Source organism: Rhinolophus hipposideros (assembly GCF_964194185.1).
Source record: "Rhinolophus hipposideros genome assembly, chromosome: 19".
In the NCBI taxonomy this organism is placed as follows: Eukaryota; Metazoa; Chordata; class Mammalia; order Chiroptera; family Rhinolophidae; genus Rhinolophus; species Rhinolophus hipposideros.
Window position 1 is genome coordinate 3993626 of NC_138065.1, and position 23808 is coordinate 4017433.

At 46.5% G+C, this 23808-nt stretch overlaps 1 protein-coding gene across 6 annotated transcripts in view; it reads right to left on the reverse strand.

Annotated features, from left to right (window-relative positions):
* Positions 1-1208: 1208 nt before the first annotated feature.
* Positions 1209-23808, reverse strand: part of TUFT1 (tuftelin 1) — a gene marked incomplete at its 3' end in the record, with an annotated part of 35866 nt that continues 13266 nt past the window's right edge. The window contains exons 2-13 of one of the 6 annotated variants that reach the window (XM_081025732.1): positions 20160-20234; positions 19620-19721; positions 16601-16687; positions 16056-16145; positions 14140-14205; positions 11552-11665; positions 8183-8311; positions 7564-7658; positions 5578-5683; positions 4663-4746; positions 3257-3357; positions 1209-2687 (exon numbers count right to left, since the gene is read on the reverse strand). In XM_081025732.1, the coding sequence (XP_080881858.1) occupies positions 2624-2687; positions 3257-3357; positions 4663-4746; positions 5578-5683; positions 7564-7658; positions 8183-8311; positions 11552-11665; positions 14140-14205; positions 16056-16145; positions 16601-16687; positions 19620-19721; positions 20160-20234 (1113 nt within the window). Of the gene's footprint in view, positions 2688-3252; positions 3358-4662; positions 4747-5577; positions 5684-7563; positions 7659-8182; positions 8312-11551; positions 11666-14139; positions 14206-16055; positions 16146-16600; positions 16688-19619; positions 19722-20159; positions 20235-23808 lie in introns of those variants that run through there. The other 5 variants (XM_081025733.1, XM_081025734.1, XM_081025736.1 and 2 more) reach the window with 5 other exon arrangements.

A 23808-nucleotide genomic window follows, 5' to 3' on the forward strand; every position in this document is an offset into this window, starting at 1 on the left:
GGAGCCAGACCCAATTCCTCTCCACAAAACATTCAAGAGGCACAGAGGAGTTGGCTTACAAATGACATAATACAGGCAATAAAGAGGTCGCTGAAGGCAGGAGCAGCTCACCACACCCTTTCTCAGGCCCGGTGCCGTATCTCATTCTCTCAGATGCCCAGCCTCCATCTCTAACTGAAAAGGTTGCCAAGATAAAAACTACCTTGCCCTCAATGGCTTTCTCCTCCCAGAGCCTCTGCTCTTTTCGGTAGCCACACAGCTAACCTCTGGGAAGGATGTACCAGAGGCACCTTTTTGTCCCAGGAAGTGTTTCCAGCGTCTCCAGAAAACCTGATTATCTCCAACATGGATCTCTGCTCATCCCACCAGGCCCTGGGAGGCCCAGGCCGAGAGCCTCCCTTTCCTGTGTGGCAGCACACTCCCTCCTTTCTCCAGCCTGGCAAGCCGTCTTGGCACCTTAGGCAACCCCACCCTGCTTCTACCTTCTTAATATTCTGAGAACCAGCAGTCTAGATAGACCCAAGCCAAGCGAGAGTGCCAAAGAAAGAGACCCCGGGACCATCAGAAGACAAGCCCAGGTCTGGAACGGGTTTCCAGTACATTCTGAAACCTGGAGAAGGGGGCGGGGGGATTAGAAAGACACTGGCCAGGGATGAAGGGGGTTGTAGTTCTAATTTCTTTGGTCCAGAGAAGACTCGTGTCAATTCAGCGATGTCCCCATTGGGCCCTGCAGTCAGCTGCATTCTTGGCAGAAAGAAAAAGATCACTGGACAAGGGGAATGATGTGCAGAGACAGCCCCAAACGATACGCTGAAGAGCTGCAGTCAGCATTTCCAGAGTGCTTTCCATTTCTGCACAGCACGTGGCGTTACTCATTGGTAAATCTCTAATCGCAGGATCTGCGCCTCCGACCAGTTCTTTCCCGACTGCGGACACACACAGGCAGGCTCAGAGATCCCACAAGGCCCCACCCCAGACAGGGTCAAAGCCAAAGTCAGGAGCCACCTCCTCCCACCAGGGCTCGGACCACGGAGCTGAGCTGCTGAATGGGGACATCCAAGTCCTCTGAATGCCAGAGTCCTCACATCACACTGTCTGGGATGTCTGGACACCGCCCAGACGTGGACAACAAAATGCCCGTCTTCCAGAGGCACTAATCATGTTCTTTCATCCTCCCTGAAAAGTGAAAAGAAACCAGGCCAGGAATTCAAACAGACACATTCATGTCATTTATTAAATGCACCATACAAAGAATAGGCCATGGGGCAAATCGGAAGTGGAAGGGCCCGTGACCAGTGACCACCATCCGGTCTGAACCCCTTGTTTTACAAATGAAAGAACGGCACAAAGAAACCTGAACATTACATTACGGACAAGAAGCAGAAACAAACGGACTTAAGGCTTCCTGGTTTGGGCCAAATAGAACCGAAAGACTTAATCTATGTTGATTTTTAATTTCTCTGCGTCCTATAGTACCATATTCTGATGCTTAGCTCCTTCTTGAGGCTGCAGGAAGGGCCCTAAAGAAAACACAGTGCGTGGCAGGGTGATTCAAAGCCAGGAAAATAGACCAACTGTGAAGCAGAGGATACACAGGGATCAGGGGAAGAATTCAGTTCCTCCCCAAGAGTCCCGCCCACCCGCCCTCTGCCCCCAAACCACATACACTGAGACCCATTTGCCGCAGGGGCGAAGTACTTGCCTTCCTGAGGGGCAGATCAGGTGTGGCGGAGGAAGGGGCAAGAAGCAGGCAGGGAAGCGAACGAGAAAAGGTGTCTAACAGTGTCGTTCTGAAATGAAGGCCCGTGTCACAACACTGCTGCCAAATGCGGCAAGAAAAGGCCGCGGAACTCTGGGATACAAGCAAAAACACCAATAACTTAGCAAAATAAATACAAAGAGAGTTTTGCTGAGAGAGACACAACCCAGTGCGAACAGGTTTTCGGCTCTGAGTCAGTCGAGAAGACAGGTGTGCTTTGGACTGCATCTTGGGAAAACCCTAAGACATTCTGTCCCACAGAACTGTCTGGGGTCCTACAGACTCCCTGCTAAAAGGTACTTCCTGAAGGTCCATTCCCTCCTCCCCAGAGTGGCCGGCTGGCCAATCAGAGCTCAGGTAGGCCAGTGTCCACTTGAAGGAGGCCTGGGTCAGCAGGAGCTGAGGGTGGACCAAGTCGGAAAACAGTTTGTTGCCAAGAACTGAGCTGTGTTTGCGAGAGGAACTTAGTTCCCCAGGATACTCTCCAGTCACTGGGGACATCTGTGCCCCCAGCTTCTAAGCTGAAGCAAGTCCTGTCCCCTCTTCAGCTCTCCTGACCGGAAGAGGGCCTGGCTTCAGGGGCAGCTGAACTCCAGTCTACAACAGAAGGGAAGCTCTGCTAAGAGAAAAATAGTAACTATGGAGACAAGGACACCGCCCGGCAGTGCCCAGAGCGGGCGCTCATCCTCCATCCACCCAGCACTCGGAGGCAGGGAGCACGGGGGAGGGCAGGGCGCCAACTACCCCAAGCCCCGCGCAGCCAGGGAACAGTCAAAAAGTCAGAGTCAGTGCTAACGGCCGAGGGGCGATGGGCTTCTCCACAGGCGAGAGGCGGCAGTGACAGCGGCGTCAGTCTCCGTCACCTCATGTTTCCACCACTCGGATGAGAGGCATGGGCTTAGGGCTGGGGGGCTTGGCTATCCTGACGCTGCAAAGAAAATTGGAAACACTGAGTCCTGTACCGGTTGCCCACCCTTCACAGAGCTGCCCCTCCACGTGTGTCTCTGGGATTCTACACTGCGGTGCCTGCTGAGCTCCCAGGTTCCAAAGGCTTTGCAACAGTCATTGTCAGTGACGCCTAAGCGAAGACCTGGACGTGGGACTTTGGTCTGGTGACCAGGGTGATGAAAAGATAGGGGGCAGTTAAACATCTGAGAAGTGGGTCTCGCTGGGACTCTTGATTTTTTTTCAAAGTCTTGGACCTTTTTGCGAATCTCTTGGGGAAACAAAAGGCTTTCTCCCTACAAAAATGCTCATATTACACATACACAATTTTTGCACACAGTTTCAGGGGGTTCATCCACCTCTAGCCTCCGAAGGGTGGTGGTAGCAGGCTCTACTCTAACCTAGTTAGAAAACGGTTTGGGTGGATCAGATCAGAGACTGAGAGAATAAAGCTGGGATTTAAAAGAGTCTGTCCTTGCCTTGGCTTCCCAAAGCTCCGTCCCTCTTTCCTCCACTTGCTCCTTGGGCCCCACGCAGCACACACCCACTCACCTGCCCAGGTTCTCTGTCTTGGCCCAGGTCTGGGTGCTGAAATTGCTATGGCTGATTTGTTTCTCTATCAGGTGTTCCATCCGGTCGTGCATCTCTAAATTCTGTAACACACGTTGTGAGGTTAGAATTGGCCCTTTCCTGGCTTGCCATTGGTCACGTTTAACTAGCTCATTCGGGTCTCTCCATCTGTTTGCGCTGCTGTCACCCCCACCCCTACCATGCGTGCCACCACCAGGTGTCCTCTCCCCTCCCATGCCCTGCTCCAGCCCCCTTCCCTGAGGACGTGTTCTCTCAGTAGTCTGTGCTGTACATCATTTCCTGTATCCCCTCTCTATACGTTTCCTGTACATCATTTCCTAGAGTCAGTTGAGATCTTTACTTGCCCTTCTAATACACTATTCTATAAAGTATTCTTAGATCTTTTTTTAAAGATTTTATTGGGGAAGGGGAACAGGACTTTATTGGGGAACAGTGTGTACTTCCAGGCCTTTTTTCCAAGTCAAGTTGTCCTTTCAGTCTTAGTTGTGGAGGGTGCAGCTCAGCTCCAGGTCCAGTTGCCGTTGCTAGTTGCAGGGGGCACAGCCCACCATCCCTTGCGGGAGTCGAACCGGCAACCTTGAGGTTGAGAGGATGCACTCCAACCAACTGAGCCATCCAGGAGGCAGCTCAGCTAAAGGTGCCGTGTTCAATGTTAGTTGCAGGGGGCGCTGCCCACCATCCCTTGCGAGACTCGAGGAATTGAACTGACAACCTTGTAGTTGAGAGCCCACTGGCCCATGTGGGAATCGAACCGGCAGCCTTTGGAGTTAGGAGCACGGAGCTCCAACCGCCTGAGCCACCGGGCCGGCCCAGATCTTTTTTTCTTCAAATGTATTTTATCTCTAAATCTAGACTGCAAACTCCCTGAAGGTCAAACAGCCCTATTCTCCCATTTCTTTTTATTGTCACACTGTGGCTGCCCTCTTCAGGTAGTTGACAGACAGGAAGGGCTCTAAGGGAAGGTGGAAGTTAGACTACGAGGGACTCAGCTAATCGAGCCCATCGCCTCGGCCGTGGAGAAGACGCCACCTATCAAATGCCTCCTCCTTCACAGCCTGGCTCCGCGGTCTGCTCCACTGCCAAGATCATACTCAGAATCAAGGGCTCGTCTCCATGCTGCCAGGGCATGGAGCTTGTCCCACGATAACACAGCCCTCCCAAATGGGGACAGGGCTTTCATTGGCAGCAACTCCCTGAAGGGTCTCAGACAACATTTCCTCAGCTGAACCGAAGACCAGTCCCAGACACTCACTTCCGAGCAGCCGCTGGACAGGACCAAGAGCCCCCCAACCCAAGAACCTCTCTCTCCCTCAAGTCCAGTCTTCTCAAGAGCCTGCTCCCTTCCCGGGGCCGCGCAGCACACACACCTCTGCTTCCAGGTAAGCAATTTTCTCCTTGAGCTCCTGGATGGTGGTGTCTTTTGTCTGGATTACAGCTTTTGAATTCTGGAGCTGCAAAGGTGTGGGAGACACTGGAGCTCATTCTGACATGACTCATTACACACTCATCGACCTTCGCCCCGCTGCCGGAGAGGCCCGCAGAGACAAAACGCAATTTGCACCATTCACACGGCTTGTTTAGCTTTTCTATAAAACCTTCATCGCAGTCGCTATTAAACTGAATTATTCTAGGTATGGGGGTAAGGGTACAAGGGGATCAGCACCCTGATAATCCAAAGTAATGAATGATTCAAAAACCATTCCTTTGACTTGGGGAAATACACATTATTTATTCACTTAGGAAATATTTATTGAGTGTTTACTACATGACAGAACCTATTCTGGACAAGGAGACGTGGCAGTGACCAAGACAGAAAAATCCTAGCCCTCCCGGAGCTGACATGCAGCTAACACGCCCTCCCGCTTAGGACGGGTCTCAAGTTTTCAAAACAGTTCTGCAAATCTTACGGCTGCCACCCTAAGCCTCAGGCAGGGGGAGGCAGAAAATCTGCCACGAGGTACAGGGTTGAAAAATCTGCACACAGGTAAGTGCACTTATTGTGACTTAATTGTTCATTTACTATCTCTCTTCCAAGTGTAAAGGGAACTAACCTTTTCCTTCTTTCCCATTGGAAAGCAGAAGGCAAATGACCAAAAAACGGAAGAAAAGCAAATCCCAATCATGCACACCTAGCCACTGGTAGCCAGAGTGTTTCCTGGGACACTTAGGCACAGAAGCCAAGCTCCCAGGAGAATAAATAAACTAAAGGGGAGACCTGGCAGGCAGGCCTTCAATGTGGTGCCTTCCCGGGGGACCCAAGTCGAGCAGGGGTCCCTGCTCACCTGTTCTATCATCTGCCGGACTTTCCGCTGCTGGCTCTTCAGCATGTCATCCAGGTGGTGAATCTTCTCCCGCAGCCCAGCCACCTCCTTTTCCAGGGAAGCAGCCCTGGGGACCAAGGTCAGAAGGCTGAGGCAAGCGGAAAAGATACGTTGTCTACCCCGTCCCAGGGAGGGTCTTGGGCTCGGGGTTCCATCAGGGCTGATCCCCTCTGCCCGACTGCCCAGTGGTCGGCCATAAGGAGCAGGTGAAGGGACCCCTTGGGACATCCCGGATGTTGGGATGTCACTAGAGATCATCTCGACCAAATAAGGGAACTCCGAAAGGTGAGAGGGGATAAGACATTCTGGATAGCTCTAGAGGGCAAAACTAGAACCAACAGGTAGGTAGGCACCCCAGGGAAGTAGGTCTTATGTAGACACAGGAAGACTTTCTTAGAACTGGAGCTGTCAGAAGTGGGCTGCCTTGTGTGTAATGCGCTCCTCAGTTCTGGAAAGAATCAAACAGGAGCTGGGACTATGACACCCAACACCATTAAGCCGGTGGCCAGGATTTTATATCAAGGAGATCAATCCAAGGCTCCTTCTAGCTTCCTCACACAAGTCTGCTTCTAAGTCTCCAGACGCTGTTTCCTTTGCATCTTCTGAGCAAACTGGACCAAGATGGCCACAGGTCAGGTGGCTGGATGAGTGTCCTAGAGGTCAGACCTCTGAAGGATTCTGGTACCCAACACTCTCGGGTTCTACCTAGGGAAGCAGACAAGTGCCCGCTGCCAGTAGGTGGGCAGTTCTGGGGAGCACTGGGGTATAACGCAGTCTGAGCCCCCCAACGACCTTCCTAAGCTTCAAACTTTCTAAGTTTCCACCCTCAGCTCTCCATTCCCATCTTTCTCAGTCTCCTTTCATTTAGAATTTCAGCATTCACGATGCAGAGCTAGCACTTGCCATCCCCAAGCCTTGGTTTGGGATTATCTGGTCCTTTCCATTTCTCACGCTTTTTCCTCTCTGGCCTGCCTGTGAGCACCCCGCCGTTGGGGAAGACGGAATGCCAAGTAATTTAAAGCAATTCTTGTGATGAAGTCGAGTCAGAAAGGAGGCGACACATCTGCATGTTCTACGCCACGCAGGCCTACATTATGGTTATCCCAAAGGAGAGAAAATGCCCCAGCAGACTGAGGGTTCCAAGAAGGCAAGGCTCGTGTCTGTTAACCTTGGAATTCCTTAGAAGGCCCTTCCGGTAATGTCTGTTGAACTTGAAAAGGTCCAACTCCTACAGTGGAGATCAGACCCAATGTGCTGATATTAAATTGGATTTACCGCTTGAGATCTTATTTATGAATTGCGAACAGCATAAAAAATTTCCAAATTCCTGAAGGTCCAGAGTGGCCCAATCTTCGGTCTGTAAGTTTCACCGTCTGAACCCCTGATTAGAGGGAACCTGCAAAACCAGCGAACCTCAGAGTAGAAAGGATCTCAGAAAACCCCGATATGCCACTAGACACGAGGTTCTCAGTTTCTGAGTCGGTTCAGTACGTCTTCGCGAAGCTGCTCACTATAGTTTTCATCAGCACAACTTGTGAGGAAGTTACCCGACTTTACTCTCAAATAGTTTACAGTCAGTTGTTGTTTGGAGACAGGAAACTGTGGCGTGACAATTCCCCATCCACAGGCAGAATAACGACCTGTGAGATGCTGTGCGTCAATGGCAGATGCTTTTCCAGCTCTCAGTTGACCTTGGCTCTCAAACCATAAAAGCCTTTTCTTGAGGATATCACCCCATGAAAAATGAACTCCCCAGAGATGGCGGCCGCTCAAGCAGTCTGTCCCTGGGCGGGGCCCCGAGCTGAGCAGGCATCGTGTGAGTCAGAGGTGGAAGAACTGACATCAGCGCCAGCTTCTTCCCCAGGTCTGGCCACCCTGGGAGCTGTAGCCTGCAGGGCCCGCCCTCCCCTCCCTGCACCCCAGCTTCACGGTGAACAGGGCCCTTACTTTTCTTGTTCTGCTCGGCAGTCAGCATTCTTCCTCCGAAGTTCCTCAAGGGCCGTCTCCCCTTCCCGAACCTTCACCAGTAAGGCCTGATGCTCCTGGAGGGGGCCAAAGGAAAGAAAATCGAGGATGAGGGGATGGCAAGTTTCTGCGACAGGTTGGGCACTAGGGCTGGGGCTCAGACCCTACTGGGCCTGGGACAGCTGCCAAAGAGCAGCAGGCCAAGCTGGTTTGATGGGGCACCCTCCCCTCTCAGGGAAGGTTGCCCGGCCTCAGCCAGTTGCCCGGAGGGAGAGCCTGGCCCTGCATTACCCAGGCCCACCGGCCAGCTATGGCCGCCAAACCTTCAGAAACCAGGCCAAGTGGCTCCTCAAGGGCAGCTGTATCAAATCGGCTAAAATGGAAATGGGTGCAATTCTAGTTAGCGAGGGCTGAAGCTAGATGAGAGAAATGCCTTCTCTTCCTTAAAGGCTGAAAGGTACTCGAAGGTAGTTGCCAAAGGAAGCTATGAAGTGTGTTTTTCTGGAACTGCTCAAAAAGGAGACTCTGCACAGCCATGTCAGTGGACCCCAGCACTCCCCACCCGGGGGTCTGTACACGACGGGCGGGGGCCAGCGGTTACCATCTCCATGCCCGACAGGCGCCTCTGCAGCTCTCCCACTTCCATCTCCTTCTGCTCCATTCGGTCTTCTGCTCTCTGCAGGGCCACGTGACTCTGCTCTGCCTCTCTCTGATACTGGCTGAGTGTGACCTAAGACACAGGAGGGGGATGTGTGTAGTGGGAGGAAGAAAGAGAGCAAGTGTGAATCGAAACCTTAGAAAAGAGCCCAGGAGACTAGGTGCGGTGATGGGAGGTGGGGGTAGCTCTGCTAAGCACACCTTGGTCTCCCATCACCACTCTGGGACCACTCAGGTGATGAGCAGGTCAACTCCACGCCCAAGGCGCATTGGCACCAAGTGGGTGGGGCTGCACCTCAGAGCGACACGGGGAACCCATAGGCACCACCCTGCAATGGCTGACTTCAACATGCCCTCGCGTTCTCCAAGGCCGCCCCAAGGTTAACCCAATGCCATGGCTTTCCTACAAATGCAAACACAGAGAAGCCAGGGGAGGGTATCTCCACACCCTTCCTTCTGTCCCCAACTCTTCCTCAGCCTCGCTTCAAGCCCTATTGCACCCTACATACAAAGGCCAAGGGCTACTAAGCACCAGGAAGAATTTTTTTGTTTTAATCTGAGATGACAAACTCATTAGGAAAGGAAAGAAGCAGAATTTTAAAATGAAAAAGGAAACAACTTGCCCCCTTCCCTCCCACATGCATTTTCCAATTCCTAATTATCCTTCGGGGTTCGGCTTAGACACCCTTTCTTCCAGGGAGCTGCTAAGCCTGGGTGAGGAGCCCCCAGAGGACACACAGCCCTTCCTTCTTAGAGCACTGAGCAGACTGTGCCTGGCCACTCATGTGCACCCCCCGGTAGGATGTCAGCTTCACGGTGACAGAGACCTGGAACACCATTACATTTCCGGAGCTCAGCAGAGTACCCAGCAAGGCCACTGCTCGATGAGATGACAAACAGAATTGACGCTCATCATGTCCAACCAACCTATTCAAGGTCACACAGCTAGATCTCAGTGACTCCATCATCCATTTCAATGCTTCCCAGTTACCCCACAATGACCCCGCCATCTGTTACCGAAAGAGAACCCACATAACCTCTGGAAAGCCTAACTGGCCCTGGGAAAACAGAACACCAGCAGCCAGTTTGTCCGGCTCCTCCCAAGTTAGAATCAGGGAGGAGACCGCAAAGCTGAGGATGATGGGTGATGGGACATGTCCACGCTGCACACCAGCCCTGGCCACGGCAGACTCACTGCAAATCCTTCCTGACAGCAACAGCCAGTAGAACGGGAAACCCACGCTTCATGGCAGGTTGTTTTCAAAGTAACTGACAACCTTGCCCTTCCTACTCCCAGGTTCAGAAATGTAGGCCAGAGAGTTTAATTCGTGAGGAGATGCTGAGAAAGCCATCAAACATCCCACGTTAGCCTGGAACAGGACAGCCCCACGGGCAGGAACTTAAAAACAAGGCCTCTCATTTCTGTACATGAACATCGCACCCAGGTTGATGGGTGCTCGGAACACAGCGTCAGCAGGCCATGGGCCAATTCTCACACTTCACTGTAGGATCACAAGGGAAACAGAAAACTATGCCCCCTGCCACTGCTGTCCTTGTAGCTCCAGCCAGCCCTGCCCTAAAGACACCTCTTCATCATAAGAGAGGGTGCCAACCTACCCCAACAGTGGGACCAACCCAGGAGCACTGCTGCAGGTGGGTGCTGTGCACCATGGGGTTTAAAGGACAGCCCCTCCGAAGAAGCCAAGGGCGTGTGGCTGCAGCTGTGCAGGGCCTCTGGCCCTGGGCTTGTACTCAGGACACTTGTGCTCAAGCTTTGAAACCCAGGGCTAACAGAGTCCTCCACGTGTGGCCAAAGCCAACAAGTACTTCACAGTCCTTCTCAAAGCAGAAATTCCTTGCCAGACTTCAGTCTGATCAGTGCTGCAGCCTTAGCCTTCCCTTGCTCCTGTTCTGCTCTAAGAAGGTAGGGAACAGCCGGTCAGCAAGCTGGTGCGTCACCAACCACATTGTCCCAGTTGCAAAAGCTGAAATAGATGCGGCGAACGCCTTCACTGCACAGCTACTTTGTTCCGAGCAAACTAATCTTCGTACTGCCCAAAGTCCAAACCACTCAGGAGAGGAAAACCTGCCCGCCTATTACACTGGTCACTCAGAACAACAGAGGAGAGCTTGTATTTCTAAAATCCTTTAGAGTAATGAATATATTTACATATATTATCTCACTCAATCCACACACCAAACTCGTGAGGGATAGTCCATGACTGCTTTTTACAAAAGTTGAAACTGATGCTTAGGGAGGTTAAATTCCTTGCTCAAATAAACACTTGGACTGCAAGGGAAGCAGCCGATCATTCGCAGTGCCCTCCTTTCTCACCCTCAAAACTTGTCTCTGTCTCGTGAGAGAGAAGAGTTCAGGGTGGCCTTCCTCTTTCCACCAGCTCCCGGCATGCCTGGGCAGGGCATAAGCCTATCATTACATATTTATGACATAAATACCTTACGTGTGGATGAATAATAGCAGATAACACATGGTTAATCTCACACGGAGTAGTTAGAAACACCGCCCAGTGTTTGCTCAGAGTATCTCAGGTTATACTCAAAGAATTATCTGGAAAAGTACAGAAAACTTCACACACTTTTAATAGTAGGGGCTTTCATTTTCTACTTAAACACTTTTTTTTTTTTTTTAAGGAGGGCACAGCTCACAGTGGCCCATGCAGGGATTGAACTGGCAACCTTGGTGTCATCAGCACCATGCTCTAACCAACTGAGCTAACTGGCCACCCCATTTTTGTATATTTTAAATCTATAATAATCTAGTATTACTTTTATAACAATAATTGAGATATTTGTTCAAGATCTCAAAGCTCTGCAAAGTAAAACCAAGACTAGATTTAAAGCGCCTCACTCTATGGGCACCGTTCTTTCTACAGCCACAAAGATTCACCCATTTGTCCAGTACACAAAAGGTGCCCAGCTTATGACAGGCACGCAAGGCACCAAGAATGCAGTGGAGAAGCTGACAGCAGCAGTCCTTGCCTACATGGTACCTAGAGCCCACTAGTTCGTATCGTGGTACTTAATGAAACGACTTTTGAATGTCCCGCTCTCCCAGACCAGCACCACCGCTCAACTTCAGCAGAGCTGACCTTTGACCTATGGGCTAGCCTTGGACAACAAAAATCCAGCAGAGGGACAAGGAGACAGGAAGTGCCCCAGGTGTCAAAGCCTAGCCTTTCCAGTGGATGACACCCATCCAGAAAGACATGAAGTCCATACCGAGAAGGTGGCTGGTACCTGTATCCAGCAGCCCCACCCTTGGGGTACCTGCTTCCCAAATCCCACATCTCACCTCAAAAGCCACACGGTCTGACTGGTGCTGCCAATCAGCCTCCCGCAGCTTGGCTAGCAAGTCTCTCACGGTCTTCCTCAAGCTCTCAGCATCTTCATTTACACAGGTGTCCACCTGTAGCCAGCGCAGGGAAGGGAAGGTGAAGCCACCATGTTTGTGACTTGGTAAGAGAAGGTTCGCCCCAACACACACTTCTTAGGGCCATCGTGCTCAGACCACCCTCACAAAAAAATTCACATCACACAGAGTTCTGAGTTCTTCATATGAAAACGCTCTCTCCTCAGACCCTAAGAAACTCAACTAGCCTCAAGTCACCCGATTATTTTAGGACACACTCAGTCATTTTTATCCGTGTATCAGCTGATTAACAGGTGTGTGTGTCGATGCCGTGTGTGTGTGAGTGTGTGTGTGTGTGTGTGTGTGTGTTCTGCTTCCATCAGACCAGCTCTCTGACAGCGGAGACCTTGTTCCCCTTTGAATGTAGCCTCAAGGGCAGGGACTGTCACACCCATCATGAGGGTACATCCCAAATGCACGTCTTTTGCTATTCTCTGCACCTAGCACAGAGATCGGCACATAAAGGGTTACTGACGAATGGGCAGGTTTGGGGCAAAAGCACCCTACCGGCCCAGGACTGAACCCATGAAGAAAAAGGTCTCTCTCCAGACGCGCCCACGGTGGGCTGGCAGTTAGGGCTGAGTTGGCATGTAGGGTCTGGCACCCACCTGGGCCGCCTAGGTACCTGACACCAGTTACCAGCTAGCTCCCTGTGAGTCTGACAGGAAAACCTGTCTTGCACAGTGGGAAGCAGCAACACCTTCAAACCAGGACACAGAGCTCTCAGCTGGCAAGGGGGTGAGGGGTCCCAGTCGCTGGGTTATTACTGAGTCCTGTGGGCTTTCAGACACCTCACCACGCCCTGCCTTATATACGGGCTGCTTCAGAAACAAGATAACATCCGGAAGGGCTTGGAGCTCATGAGAAGAAAGAGGCTGGACAGATAATACCAGGTGTTATTACATCTTGCTGCCAACAGCACATTTGCCAAATATGGTGATTCAGGGGAAGGGAAAAATCCAAGCTGTGCATCTGAAGTGAGCGGTCAGAACCAGAACGTTACAAATCCAGTCGTCAGGAAGTTCTCCAGCCAGGTCTCCATATCTCTACCTAAGCTGCCGGCCAGGTGAGAACGATTTAAAAGGCTCCCAGAGCATAACTATTATGTGTCTACTTCGGAGGGTGTTCTCAGAGGACTATTTAATGACACGGGAAATTTTCATGATATAGAGAAAAAGGGAAGTTATGAAATCGCACGTAGGAGTTAGAAACAACAAACTGGATTTTAACACAGCAACGTAGATAGATCTAAAGCGTCGTGTTGTATAAGAAAAGGAAATATAATATCAGTCCTTTATGAAAATTGAAAATATATTTAATAGGCATATTTATATCATATTTTGAATATATTAGCATGAGTACCTTTTGGTGGGGGAAGGGAGAGGCCGAGAAAAAAAAAAGGAAACGTAAAACCAGGGAGAGGCTTTTAGGGCTAGGTCTCATTCGGCTCTGTACCTGAGAGCCAAAAACCCAGCCCCCCAAAAAACACCCACCCAAACAAACACAAAGAAATGCTATACACAGTATAATCTCAATATTGTAAATAGACATATATTTGCAGTGAAGGAAAGGCAAAAGAAATGTCACCAAACTGTGGGTTTTCTCTGGGTAGATTACAATTGATTTTTTTTCCTTTTACTTTGTTATCTGAATTTGCCAAATTTTCTATAATAAATAAGTCTTTGTATTATATAGTCTCATAAAATAATAACATGTCCTTTTTTAAAAGTACAGCCGTGTTTGTCAATTATACCTCAATAAAGTGGGGGGGAATTTGAAAACGAAGTACAGCCATGGGAGGAAATAGTCTGTTGTTATTCAAAAGCATGAGGCAGATTTATAAGTACTAACATGGAATGAAGGTTGTACTATACTCTTCAGTTTAAAAAAGTAAAAAAGCAAGGAATTTATTGATCATGAACTTGTACGTGTGAAAAATACGTGTATATTACATACATACATTTGTGCATGTACATATGGTACCTGGGGATATATTAAGATACACAGAGGCATACATACATGTGATATTTAAATGTGGTTGTCTGTGTATAGGAAAACACTCTAGAACACTGGTACTCAACTTTGGCTAAACATTACGATCACCTGAAGAGACTTTAAAAGTCCTGATGCCAAGGCCACATCTTAGACCAATTAAATGACAATCTCTAGGGTCGGCATAGAGGCATCATGTCCTTTAAAGCTCCGAAGGCCATTGCAATGGGCAGCGAAGGCTGACAAGCCACCGTTCTAGAAGGATCCACCCACTTTAGTCAGTTAACAGTGGATCCTTCCAAGGAAAAGAACTGGGAGAGGAGAACTTCCACTTTATGTTCCTCCATTGTTCGAATTTTCACAAGTAAGCACTACACTTATTATACTTAATGAGAGAGAAAGCAATAAACAAAGGGATCAGGGAGGAGGACATGTGTCTCCCGGCTAAGCAGGAGTTACCAGCTTTCCCTGTCACCTACCTCAGGGGGGCTGCTGTACAGGGTGCTGGGACTTTCACTAAAGCCATTTGGCTTTTCTAGCACCACCTGTTCAAAGAAAAATAAAACTGGTGGTTAAATCGGTCCCAAGCAAACAACTTCAAAACAATTATTCTCCTAAAAGCTCAAATCATAGATAGATAGACAGACAGATAGATAGATAGATAGATGAGAGAGAAGGAGGAACAGGAAGAAAAGAAGGGAGGAGAGGAGGGGGAAAGAAGAAAGGTGGGAGGAAGAAGGGAGAGAGGAAACAAAGACACCCCGTGCTGTGTGGGAAAAGTGGAAAGGAGAGGAGTGGAGAACCTCCTGCAGCCTTGAGAGGGAATTGAGAGGGAATACTCGAGCCTTGTGGGGAGGACGAAGGAAACCTCAGGCTAAAGCCCTTTCCGCAGACTGGAAAGTATGCAGGCCCAGTCCTTGCAGCCCAGGGAATACAAGCAGCTGCCTGCTACAAACAAAGCGTTTCCCTCACCCCGGGGATTCTGACAAGGTTTGACAAAGCATAAATCAAAAGGGGAAGCAGCGTGTGCTGCAATTCTTTCCAGCCCAAAGCCTGATTATTAATCACATGACTGCTGGTTTGTGCAAACAAGGGGCCTGGGCTTCTGGGCCAGCCTCTGAGCACAGTATGTTCTTCAGTCACCTGACAAAGCACCTCCCACCAACCAGATGTGAGCTCAGGCAGCGAAAGTCCTACCTTCAGCCAAAGCAAAATGCATTAGGACAAATCGGCCACCATGCAGCCAGTACAAGCCCAAACCAAAGGGAAATTCGGCTGCCACTGGCTCTAGGTCACAGTTCCCCTCAGGAGCAGGAGGTCAGGGGCTGCTGGAGAAACACCATCCCACCCAAACCAAACACCAGTGACGGACAGACAACTCAGAATCAACAGGAGGATGAGGGTGTAGTCATGAAAGAGACAGTTCTGCTCCCCTCAGGACATTTCCATCTTCAAGTTGTAAAAAAGCTGAAAAGCAGGATCTAAGGATTGTCCATCCCAAGAAGGCTCGGGCAATCGAGTCAAACGCACAAACATTTCCTGGACCTTCTGCATCCCGGCCCCTGTGCTGGGTGTGGGGATGCAGAGACGGGGGTGGACCCTGACCTGGGGGGGTCTTCCCCCTTCCGAGGAAGAGGTAGCAATAAGCACAGTTAAATAACAGCCAAGGACCCAGGCTTCCACTTTACACTACAGGTGTCCCCCAAATTAAACAAGATCAACTTACAAGTTTCGCGTTTTAGGTGACTGTCGGCTTTATAAGACTGTATTACAGGATGGACCCCACAATCCTTATAGATAAGACATTTTGCCAATGCCATAATGATAATTTTATTTACATAAATTTAATATTTGGACAGCGTTTTAGGCACAGGTGTACTTATACCGTGTTTGCCCGAAAACAAGACCTAGCCGGACCATCAGCTCTAATGCGTCTTTTGGAGCAAAAATTAATACAAGACCTGGTCTTATTTTAATATAATATAAGACCAGGTAGAATAGAATAGAATAGAATAGAATAGAATAGAATAGAATAGAATAGAATAGAATAGAATAGAATAGAATAGAATAGAATAGAATAGAATAGAATAGAATAGAATAGAATAGAATAGAATAGAATAGAATATCGGGTCTTATACTAATTTTTGCTCCAAAAGATGCATTAGAGCTGATGGTCCGGCGAGGTCTTATTTTCGGGGAAACGCGATATGTGGGCTGACAACGTGTCAATGCCAGTGCCCATGCTGGAGCACCCTAACAAGGCAGCATCGCCTATATTCTTTCCTCTCCTGGCAGCAGTATTAGATTTGGCACCCAGTGGGTGACTGGTAATGGGACTGCCTGGTACGAGCCCGCCTCCTCAGTGGGGCCCCAACCTCAGATCATTTCCCGTTACCTGTATCTCCTGTCTATGGCGACCCTCTCCTGGATCCCTTTCGAGCTTGCTACTTATATCCTCCCGGACCTTCTGCAGGCAGCTCCTGGCCTAGGAAGGGAGGGGAAGAAGCTTTAGGTTTGGGATAAGGAAAGAGAGCATGCCAACTCATTCACCTGTGCCCATCCCAACCCTTACTCCAAGAAGTCAGGTAACACTCTGGGCTCTGGCTGGGGGAAGGAGGGACCCTTGTCACGTGGGGCTGCAGCCTAGTCTCTCCTGTACAAGCAATAAACTAAGCAAACCCTCTGCCCTGGGGAGCTAACATTCTAGGTGGGGAGACACATAACACAAAAGACAAATAAAGACACGTAATGTTATATGGAGACAAGTGCCGGGGTGAGGGTGTGGAAAAGCTGGGGAAGCAAAGCTGGTCATTTTAGATAGGAGGGGATAAGGCTAGGCATCTGGTACTTAAATCGGATCCTACAAAAGAAGGGAGCCCCCAAAATGTGAGATTTAGAGAAAGGACGTAGGTCGTTTCCACAGAAGGAAGGGGTACCCACCTCCTGGATGTACTGGACCTCACTCTTCAGCTGGTTAATATTTTTCTCATGGATCATCTTATCTCCAGACCTCCCCTTCAAGTACACCTAACATATGGAAAAGAACACTATGTGGTTAAGAAACCTCCAGCTAAATGAACTCTACACAGGTACTCCCATACACTGCTGGTGGGAGGATAACCTGTTAAAACCTTTCTGGGAGGCAATCTGGTTATTCAGATCAGAAGACTTACAACTATGTTTACTCTTTGATCTATCAAATCTACTTCTGGAAATTTATCCTAATGAAATAAATTTAAACTGGCATACACACTCATATATATAAATTCATGGAAAGTGGGTAAAGGGGATTTATACATTTTTCTCTCTATGTCATGTTTGAATCATTTGCAATTGAGAAAATGTTTCTGTATTACCTGTGTTATAAAACACATACACACAACTGACTAGCATATATGTTCCACAAAATATTGTTTATGGCAGCAAAAAACAAACAGACAAAATGTCCAACAATGAAGAATGACTTAAATGAATTATGGCATATCTATAATAGAATACTATGCAGCCATTAGAATGCCAGATATTTACAGTTATGGACACAGAAGACGTTATAAACCACCACTGAAGGGGGGGAGCAAGCAAACTGTAGAATAAAGTGTACAATACAACTTTATTTTTTAAAAAAATGCATAAGAATATAAAAATGTCTGAGAAGATATACAATAAAGTGTTAACAATGATTACATTGATAGACTTATGGAATAGTTTTACTTTCTTCAAGGTCAGGCAATGACTTTGAGTGAGAAAAAAACTTAATTAAAGGCATCCAGATTGCAGATGACACAATCATGTATATAGAATAATCTAAGGAATCCACAGAAAAACTATTAGAACAAATAAAGGAATTCAGTAAGTTTGTTGGATTTAAAAGGTATATACAAAAAAATACCTGTAGTTGTATTTCTATATAATAGCAATAAACAATCTAAAAAATGAAATTAACAAAACAATTCCATTTATAACAGCAACAACAACAAAATACTTAGAAATCCATTTAAGAATGTTCAAGACTTTCTGAAAATTACTGAACACTATTAAAAGAAATAAAAGAAAACCCCCAAAATGCACAACATCCGTTTTTATGGATGGGAAAGCTTAATATTGTTAAGATGGCAATACTCCCAAATTGATCTACAGAGTCAACAAAATTTGTATCAAAATCAAAGCTGGATTCTTTACAAAAACTGACAAATTGATCCTAAAATTCAGATGGAAATGCAAAGAATCCTAAATAACTATAGCAATCTTGAAAAAAAACAAATTTAATACAAAGCTACAGAAATCAAGATAGAGTAGGACTAGGATAAGGATAGATATAGATCAATGGAATATAATTGAGAGTCCAAAAATAATAATAATAAAAATATATACTCAACAGATTTTGGACAAGGGTGCCGATACCATTCAATGAGGGAAGAACAGTCTTTTCAATAAACAATGTTGGTAAAAGAATCCACATGCAAAAGAATGAAGTTGGACCCCTTCCTTGCAACACACACAAAAATTAACCTGAGATGGATCATAGACCTAATTTGTAAGAGGTATAATTCTCTGAAGAAAATGGAGGAATAAATCTTTGTGGCCTTGATTAGGCCAAGCCTTCTTAGATTTGATACCAAAAGCAAAAGTGACGAAAAAGACATATATAAATTGGATTTCATCACATTAAAAACTTTTGTTTCAAAGGCCATCATCAAGAAAATGTTAAAAACCCCAAACAAACCCATAGAATGGGAGAAAAGTTTTTAAATATTTCCAAACCATATCTCTAACAAAGGTCTAGTATCCAGAATATAAAAAGAACACTTACATCTAAACAATTAAAACACAACTGAATTTTTAAATAGGCAAAGGATTTGAAAAAAATATTCTCCATGAAAGATACGCAAATGGGCAACAAAGATATGAAAATATGTCATGAAATGCAAATTAGAACTACAAGATACCACTTCCTATCCACTAGGATCGCTATAATAAAAAAAATGGGTAATAACAAGGGTTGGTGAGGATATAGAGAAATCGGAATCCTCATACAATGCTGATGGGAATGTAAAAGGGAGCAGATGCTTTGGGAAAAAGTCTGGTAGCTTCTCAAAATATTAAATACAGAGTTACCACATGACCTAGCAATTTCACTTCTAGGTATATACCAAGAGAATTGGAAACATGTTCACACAAAAAATTGTACATCAACATTCAAAGCAGCATTATTCATAATAGCCAGAAAGTGGAAACAAGCCAAGTATCCATCACTTGAAGAATGGGTAACAAAATGTGATATAGCCACTGAAGAGAATATTATTCAGCCATTAAAAGGAATAAGTACCGATATGTGAAACATGGCTGAACCTTGAAAACATTATGCTAAGGGAGAGAAGCCAGGCACAAAAGGCCACATGTACGATTCCATTTATATGAAATGTCTAGAAGAGGCAAATCCATAGAGACAGACAGTAGTTTGGGGATTGCCAGGAGCTGGAAGGATGACTGAAAATGTTCTGGAATGAATAGTGGTGATGGTTGCTCAGCTCCGTGAATATACTAAAAACCACTGAAATATATAGTTTAACTGAGTCAACTGTGGGGTATGTGAATTATATCTCAAAAAGATGTTTTTTATAAATAACAAAAATTTTAATTTTAAAAAATGAGTTCCATTCACACACCTCTCATCTGTCTCTCCAATCCTCCAGCGCCTACATATGGACAGTGGCGAGGTACCTAAAATCCATCCCATCCACTGCTGTGCCAGGGGCCAGGCTGCATTAACATCACTGGAGACCAACTGTGGTCTCCTGGGTTCGATTACCATCTTTCTAGGAGATGGCCCGGAACTAGCACTGCAGGGCTGGTTCTTCCTAGTCAAACCATCAGCTCCCTTTGGCAAAAGCCATTCCCTCCCTTGTGCCTGTAGGGAGAAAGGGTGGGGGGAGAACAGGTGGAGGGGAAATCAGCTCACCTTAATGATCTCCTCGTGTCCGTCGTTGGACTCCACCAGTTCTGAAGCCAGAGAATGGCTGGTTGAGCAGCCAGACACCATGGCATAGGTCTTTCTGCCCGCCTGCGAGAGAGACAGAGAGAGAGAGAGAGAGAGAGAGAGAGAGAGAGAGAGAGAGAGAGAGAGAGAGAGAAAGTGGCTCAGAAATCGTATGGCAAGCTCCAAACTTCTGCCCCTTGACCAATGCAGAAGACCTGTTCCTCAAAAGACTTGAAGGGTTAGTCTGACTTTTTCTTCCAAAAAGTCGATTCAAAACCTCTACCAAAAGCCACACAAACACCACACAAGGAAAATTAATAGAAACCGCAGGTTAATTTTCATTTTAGTGGCGGGTCTCCCCATCCCCCAAAGCAGCGCGCAATGCTGAGGTCAGCTGGAGGTGTCTGAAAGGAAACGTTCCCAGGGCAGCAGGGATGGCCCCAGGCAGCACTGGGATGAGGGGTCAGCGGCAAGGAAGAAGTGGCTGAGGGTAGGAGGCTTCCCCCCCAGACGCCTCCATACCTTCTGGGCTATGTGTTCAAGTTCATCTCCTGTCAGTTCACTCTGGAGGGTCAGTCTGACAATGTCCATGCTGCCCTAACAATGACAATGAAGCGACAAAAACCCTTTACCTTTAGTCTACGACAGGTACAGGTACACCTTTGCCAGCCCTCGTGCAGTGGGCCTTATTATTGCCACTTCAGACAAAAACCAAGCTGAGGTCTGGGAAGGTGACATTAGCTTGTCCGAGATCAGATCACCACTGGGCAGTAGGATGTCTCTTTCCAGAGCTCTTTCCACCACACCAGAGACCACACAGCACACTGCTCCATGCAGCTCCCGAGGGGCTTCCCTGGCCTCAGATTACAGGAAGCACATTATACGGACTCCCTTTCCCCAACCCTCAAGAGGACATTCCTGGACTGGTCATCCCCAATCCAGACTTTCTGCACCTGAGAGCCAACCAGGAAGTTATTGATATTCTTTACCAGACTCAGATATCCTTCCTGAACCAAACTATAGAAAGATACCTGAATCTAAACCTCTATTTCTGTGAGCCACACAAAATCATCCAAATGAAAGCAGGCAAGATAATAGGTATTTATATGGAGATTGGCCTACTTTCAAGGGAAGAAACAGATTTTTTTTTTCATAACTCAAAAGGTTTAAAAAACATATTATGGGAAAAATGGAAAACCTGAGGGGGAAAAACATGTAGTAAGAGGGAAAGTAGGGGCTGGAGATTCGGGGATATAATAACTTTGAGAGGGTCAGCAAGGCAGAATGGACCAAAGCCTGCCAATAACCTGTGTTATGTGTCGAGGTGGGTGAGAGGCTTAGCCACTCCAGGCCTCTGGTTCCCACCAGAAAAAATCAGAGGTTGGACTAAGTCTCTCTAAGGATCCTTCCAGCTTCAATACCATGACAGCAAGAAAGAGGAATATATGCCTCTCCCAGGCAATAAAGAGAAGATGGTGGTAAATTACCAAGGATGAAAGTGACCTTGAGGTCAAGTGATCATCCCCTGCCCTGAGGTCCAGAAATACAAATGCCATCTTACTCTTAACAGATTTTAAGGAACCCTCTTAACCTTCCAAATGTCTGTTGGAAAAAAAGGAGGAAGAAAGGATGGACTCTGCCCAGGGAGTTGGGAGAAACTCCTATGGGTGGCAATAGTCCTTCCTACAAAAGAAAGAGAAACTTGGTGGAGAAATCAGTCTCTGTGATCCAGATATTTCACGCTCAGTGTTCTCACTGTAAAATGGGAATACTACCATCCAACTGAGGGGTTTTTTGTTGAAGATTAACTGAAAATGTGTGGAGGTTGTTCTCTGCCACATGAGAGGGGGATATTCTTAATTAGCCTCCTCCCACTTCTTGGAACAAACCCAAATTTAGGAAAGATGGAAGACACCCCCACATGACCTTTCAGCTTTCTCAATTCTGGCAGTGTAGCTGGTTTTACACCTTACTTCCTACCAAATCAAAGCCCTGTCCTTAGTGTAACATTTAAGGTTCTCCATAGTCTGGGTCAACTCATCTCTTCTGCCACTGCCCCCCTATACCCCCCATCCAGTACATCCCATGCTATCCCACTTCAGTGACTTTGCTGTCATCCTTTCCCTTTTAAATGTCCTCTCTTTCAATTTTCACTTGGGCATCTGCGAGTCCCTCACAAATTTACATTCAAATGCCACATCTTCCATGATGCTTCCCAACATCCTGTGGGCAACACATCCGGCCCTCTCTGAGCTTGCTCAGCACCACAGAGCCTCCTGTGGTACCTGCCTCTTAGTTATTTGTGTTCCCTGAGGAACCGCCCTTGCTAACTGTTAATTCCTTGTGGGTGGCTGTCGGCCGCAACCCTTCACGCAGGTAAACAATTTCTGAACGCACAGTGAGTGCTCCACGATATCTAGATCAAGAGAACATTACAAAAGAAAAGAGGGGAAATGATTTCAAAATAGTCAGAGCAGCTGCCAGTTTTCCCCCAGGACACAGGCATGCACTTTGATTAAAACACCATCTCCCCACACCTGGAGGCAGTTGGGAAAAGCTGGGGCATCCCTCAGCTAGAAGAAAGGAGTAATTAGCCAATGAAGAATATCAAATCTGGTTTATTTCATGAACCCAGCCATTCCCATTGGAAGAGCATAGATAACTAGGCTGGACTGGGGCCCTGAAAGGTCATCTCATCCATTCACATCATCAGAATCCCAGACAGAGAAGAGAAAGGGGGAGAGCTGAAAAAGCACTCAAAAAAATAACGGCTGAAAACTTGCCAAATTTGGCAATAATTATAAACTTACACATACAAAGAGCTAGGCAAATCCCAAAGAGGATAAACCCAAAATTCATGCCAAGACACATCAAAGTTAAACTTCTGATAATTAAAGACAAAGAAAAAAATCTTGAAAGCAGCCAGAGAAAAGTGACATCTTACCTATAGAGGGAAAACAATTTGAATAACAGCAGATTTTTCATCAGATACCGTGAAGACCAGAAGGAAATGACACACTATTTTCAAATGCTGAAACAAACAAGCAAGCAAGCAAACAAAACTCAATTGAGAATCCTATACCCAGGAAAAATATCCTTCAGGAAAGAGGGGGAAATCAAGACATTCTCAGGTAAAGGAAAACTAAGAGAATGTATTACCAGTATACCTACACTAAAAGAATGCCTTTAAAATGTCTCTAAACAGGAAACAATAAAAAAGGAAACTGAGAACATTAGGAAGAAACATGAGTAGCAAAAATATGAGTAAATACAATAGGCATTCCTTTTTCCTCTTGGGTTTTCTAAATTATGTTTGATGACTGAAGCTAAAATTATGACACTGTCTGATGTCAGCCTAAATGTATACAAAGAAAATATTTAAATTAATTATATTTTAAATAGGAGAATAAAAGGATATAAAGGAAGGCAAGGTTTCTGTACTTCACTCAAACTGATAAAAATGACACCAGCAGGCTATGATAAGATATATATATATATATATATATATATACACACACACACATGCACACACATATCCATATGTGTGTGTATATACATATATATACACATATATATACACATATGTATATATATATTCCTAGAGCAATCACTAAAAATCTTATACAGATAACACTCAAAAACACTATAAAGGAATCAAAATGGAATCCTAAAAAGTGTTCAAGAAAGGCAGGGAGAGGAAGACAGAGAAGTGAAAAACAGAGAGAACAAACCAAACCAAAAATAAAATAGCAGGCTTACCATACCAATAATTAACATTAAATGTAAGTGGTCTAACTACACCAATTAAAAAATAGAGATTGGCAGAATGGATTTAGAAAACATGACTCAATATATGCTGTCTACAAGAAATATTAAATATAAAGATAAACATAAAGAAAGTAAAAGGATGGGGAGAATATATCATGCAAACATTAATCAAAGGAAAGGAGGAGTGGCTGTGTTAATATCAGATAAAGTAGACTTCAGAGCAAAAAGAATTACCAGAGACAGAGAGAGAGATTATATAATGTAAAAGGGTCAATTCACAAAGACATAGCAAACCCAAACATACGTACCAAACAACGGAGCTGCAAAGTACGTGAAGCAAAACCTGATAGAACTGAAATACACAAACCCCACAATTATAGTTGAAGACTTCAAAACCCAGCTC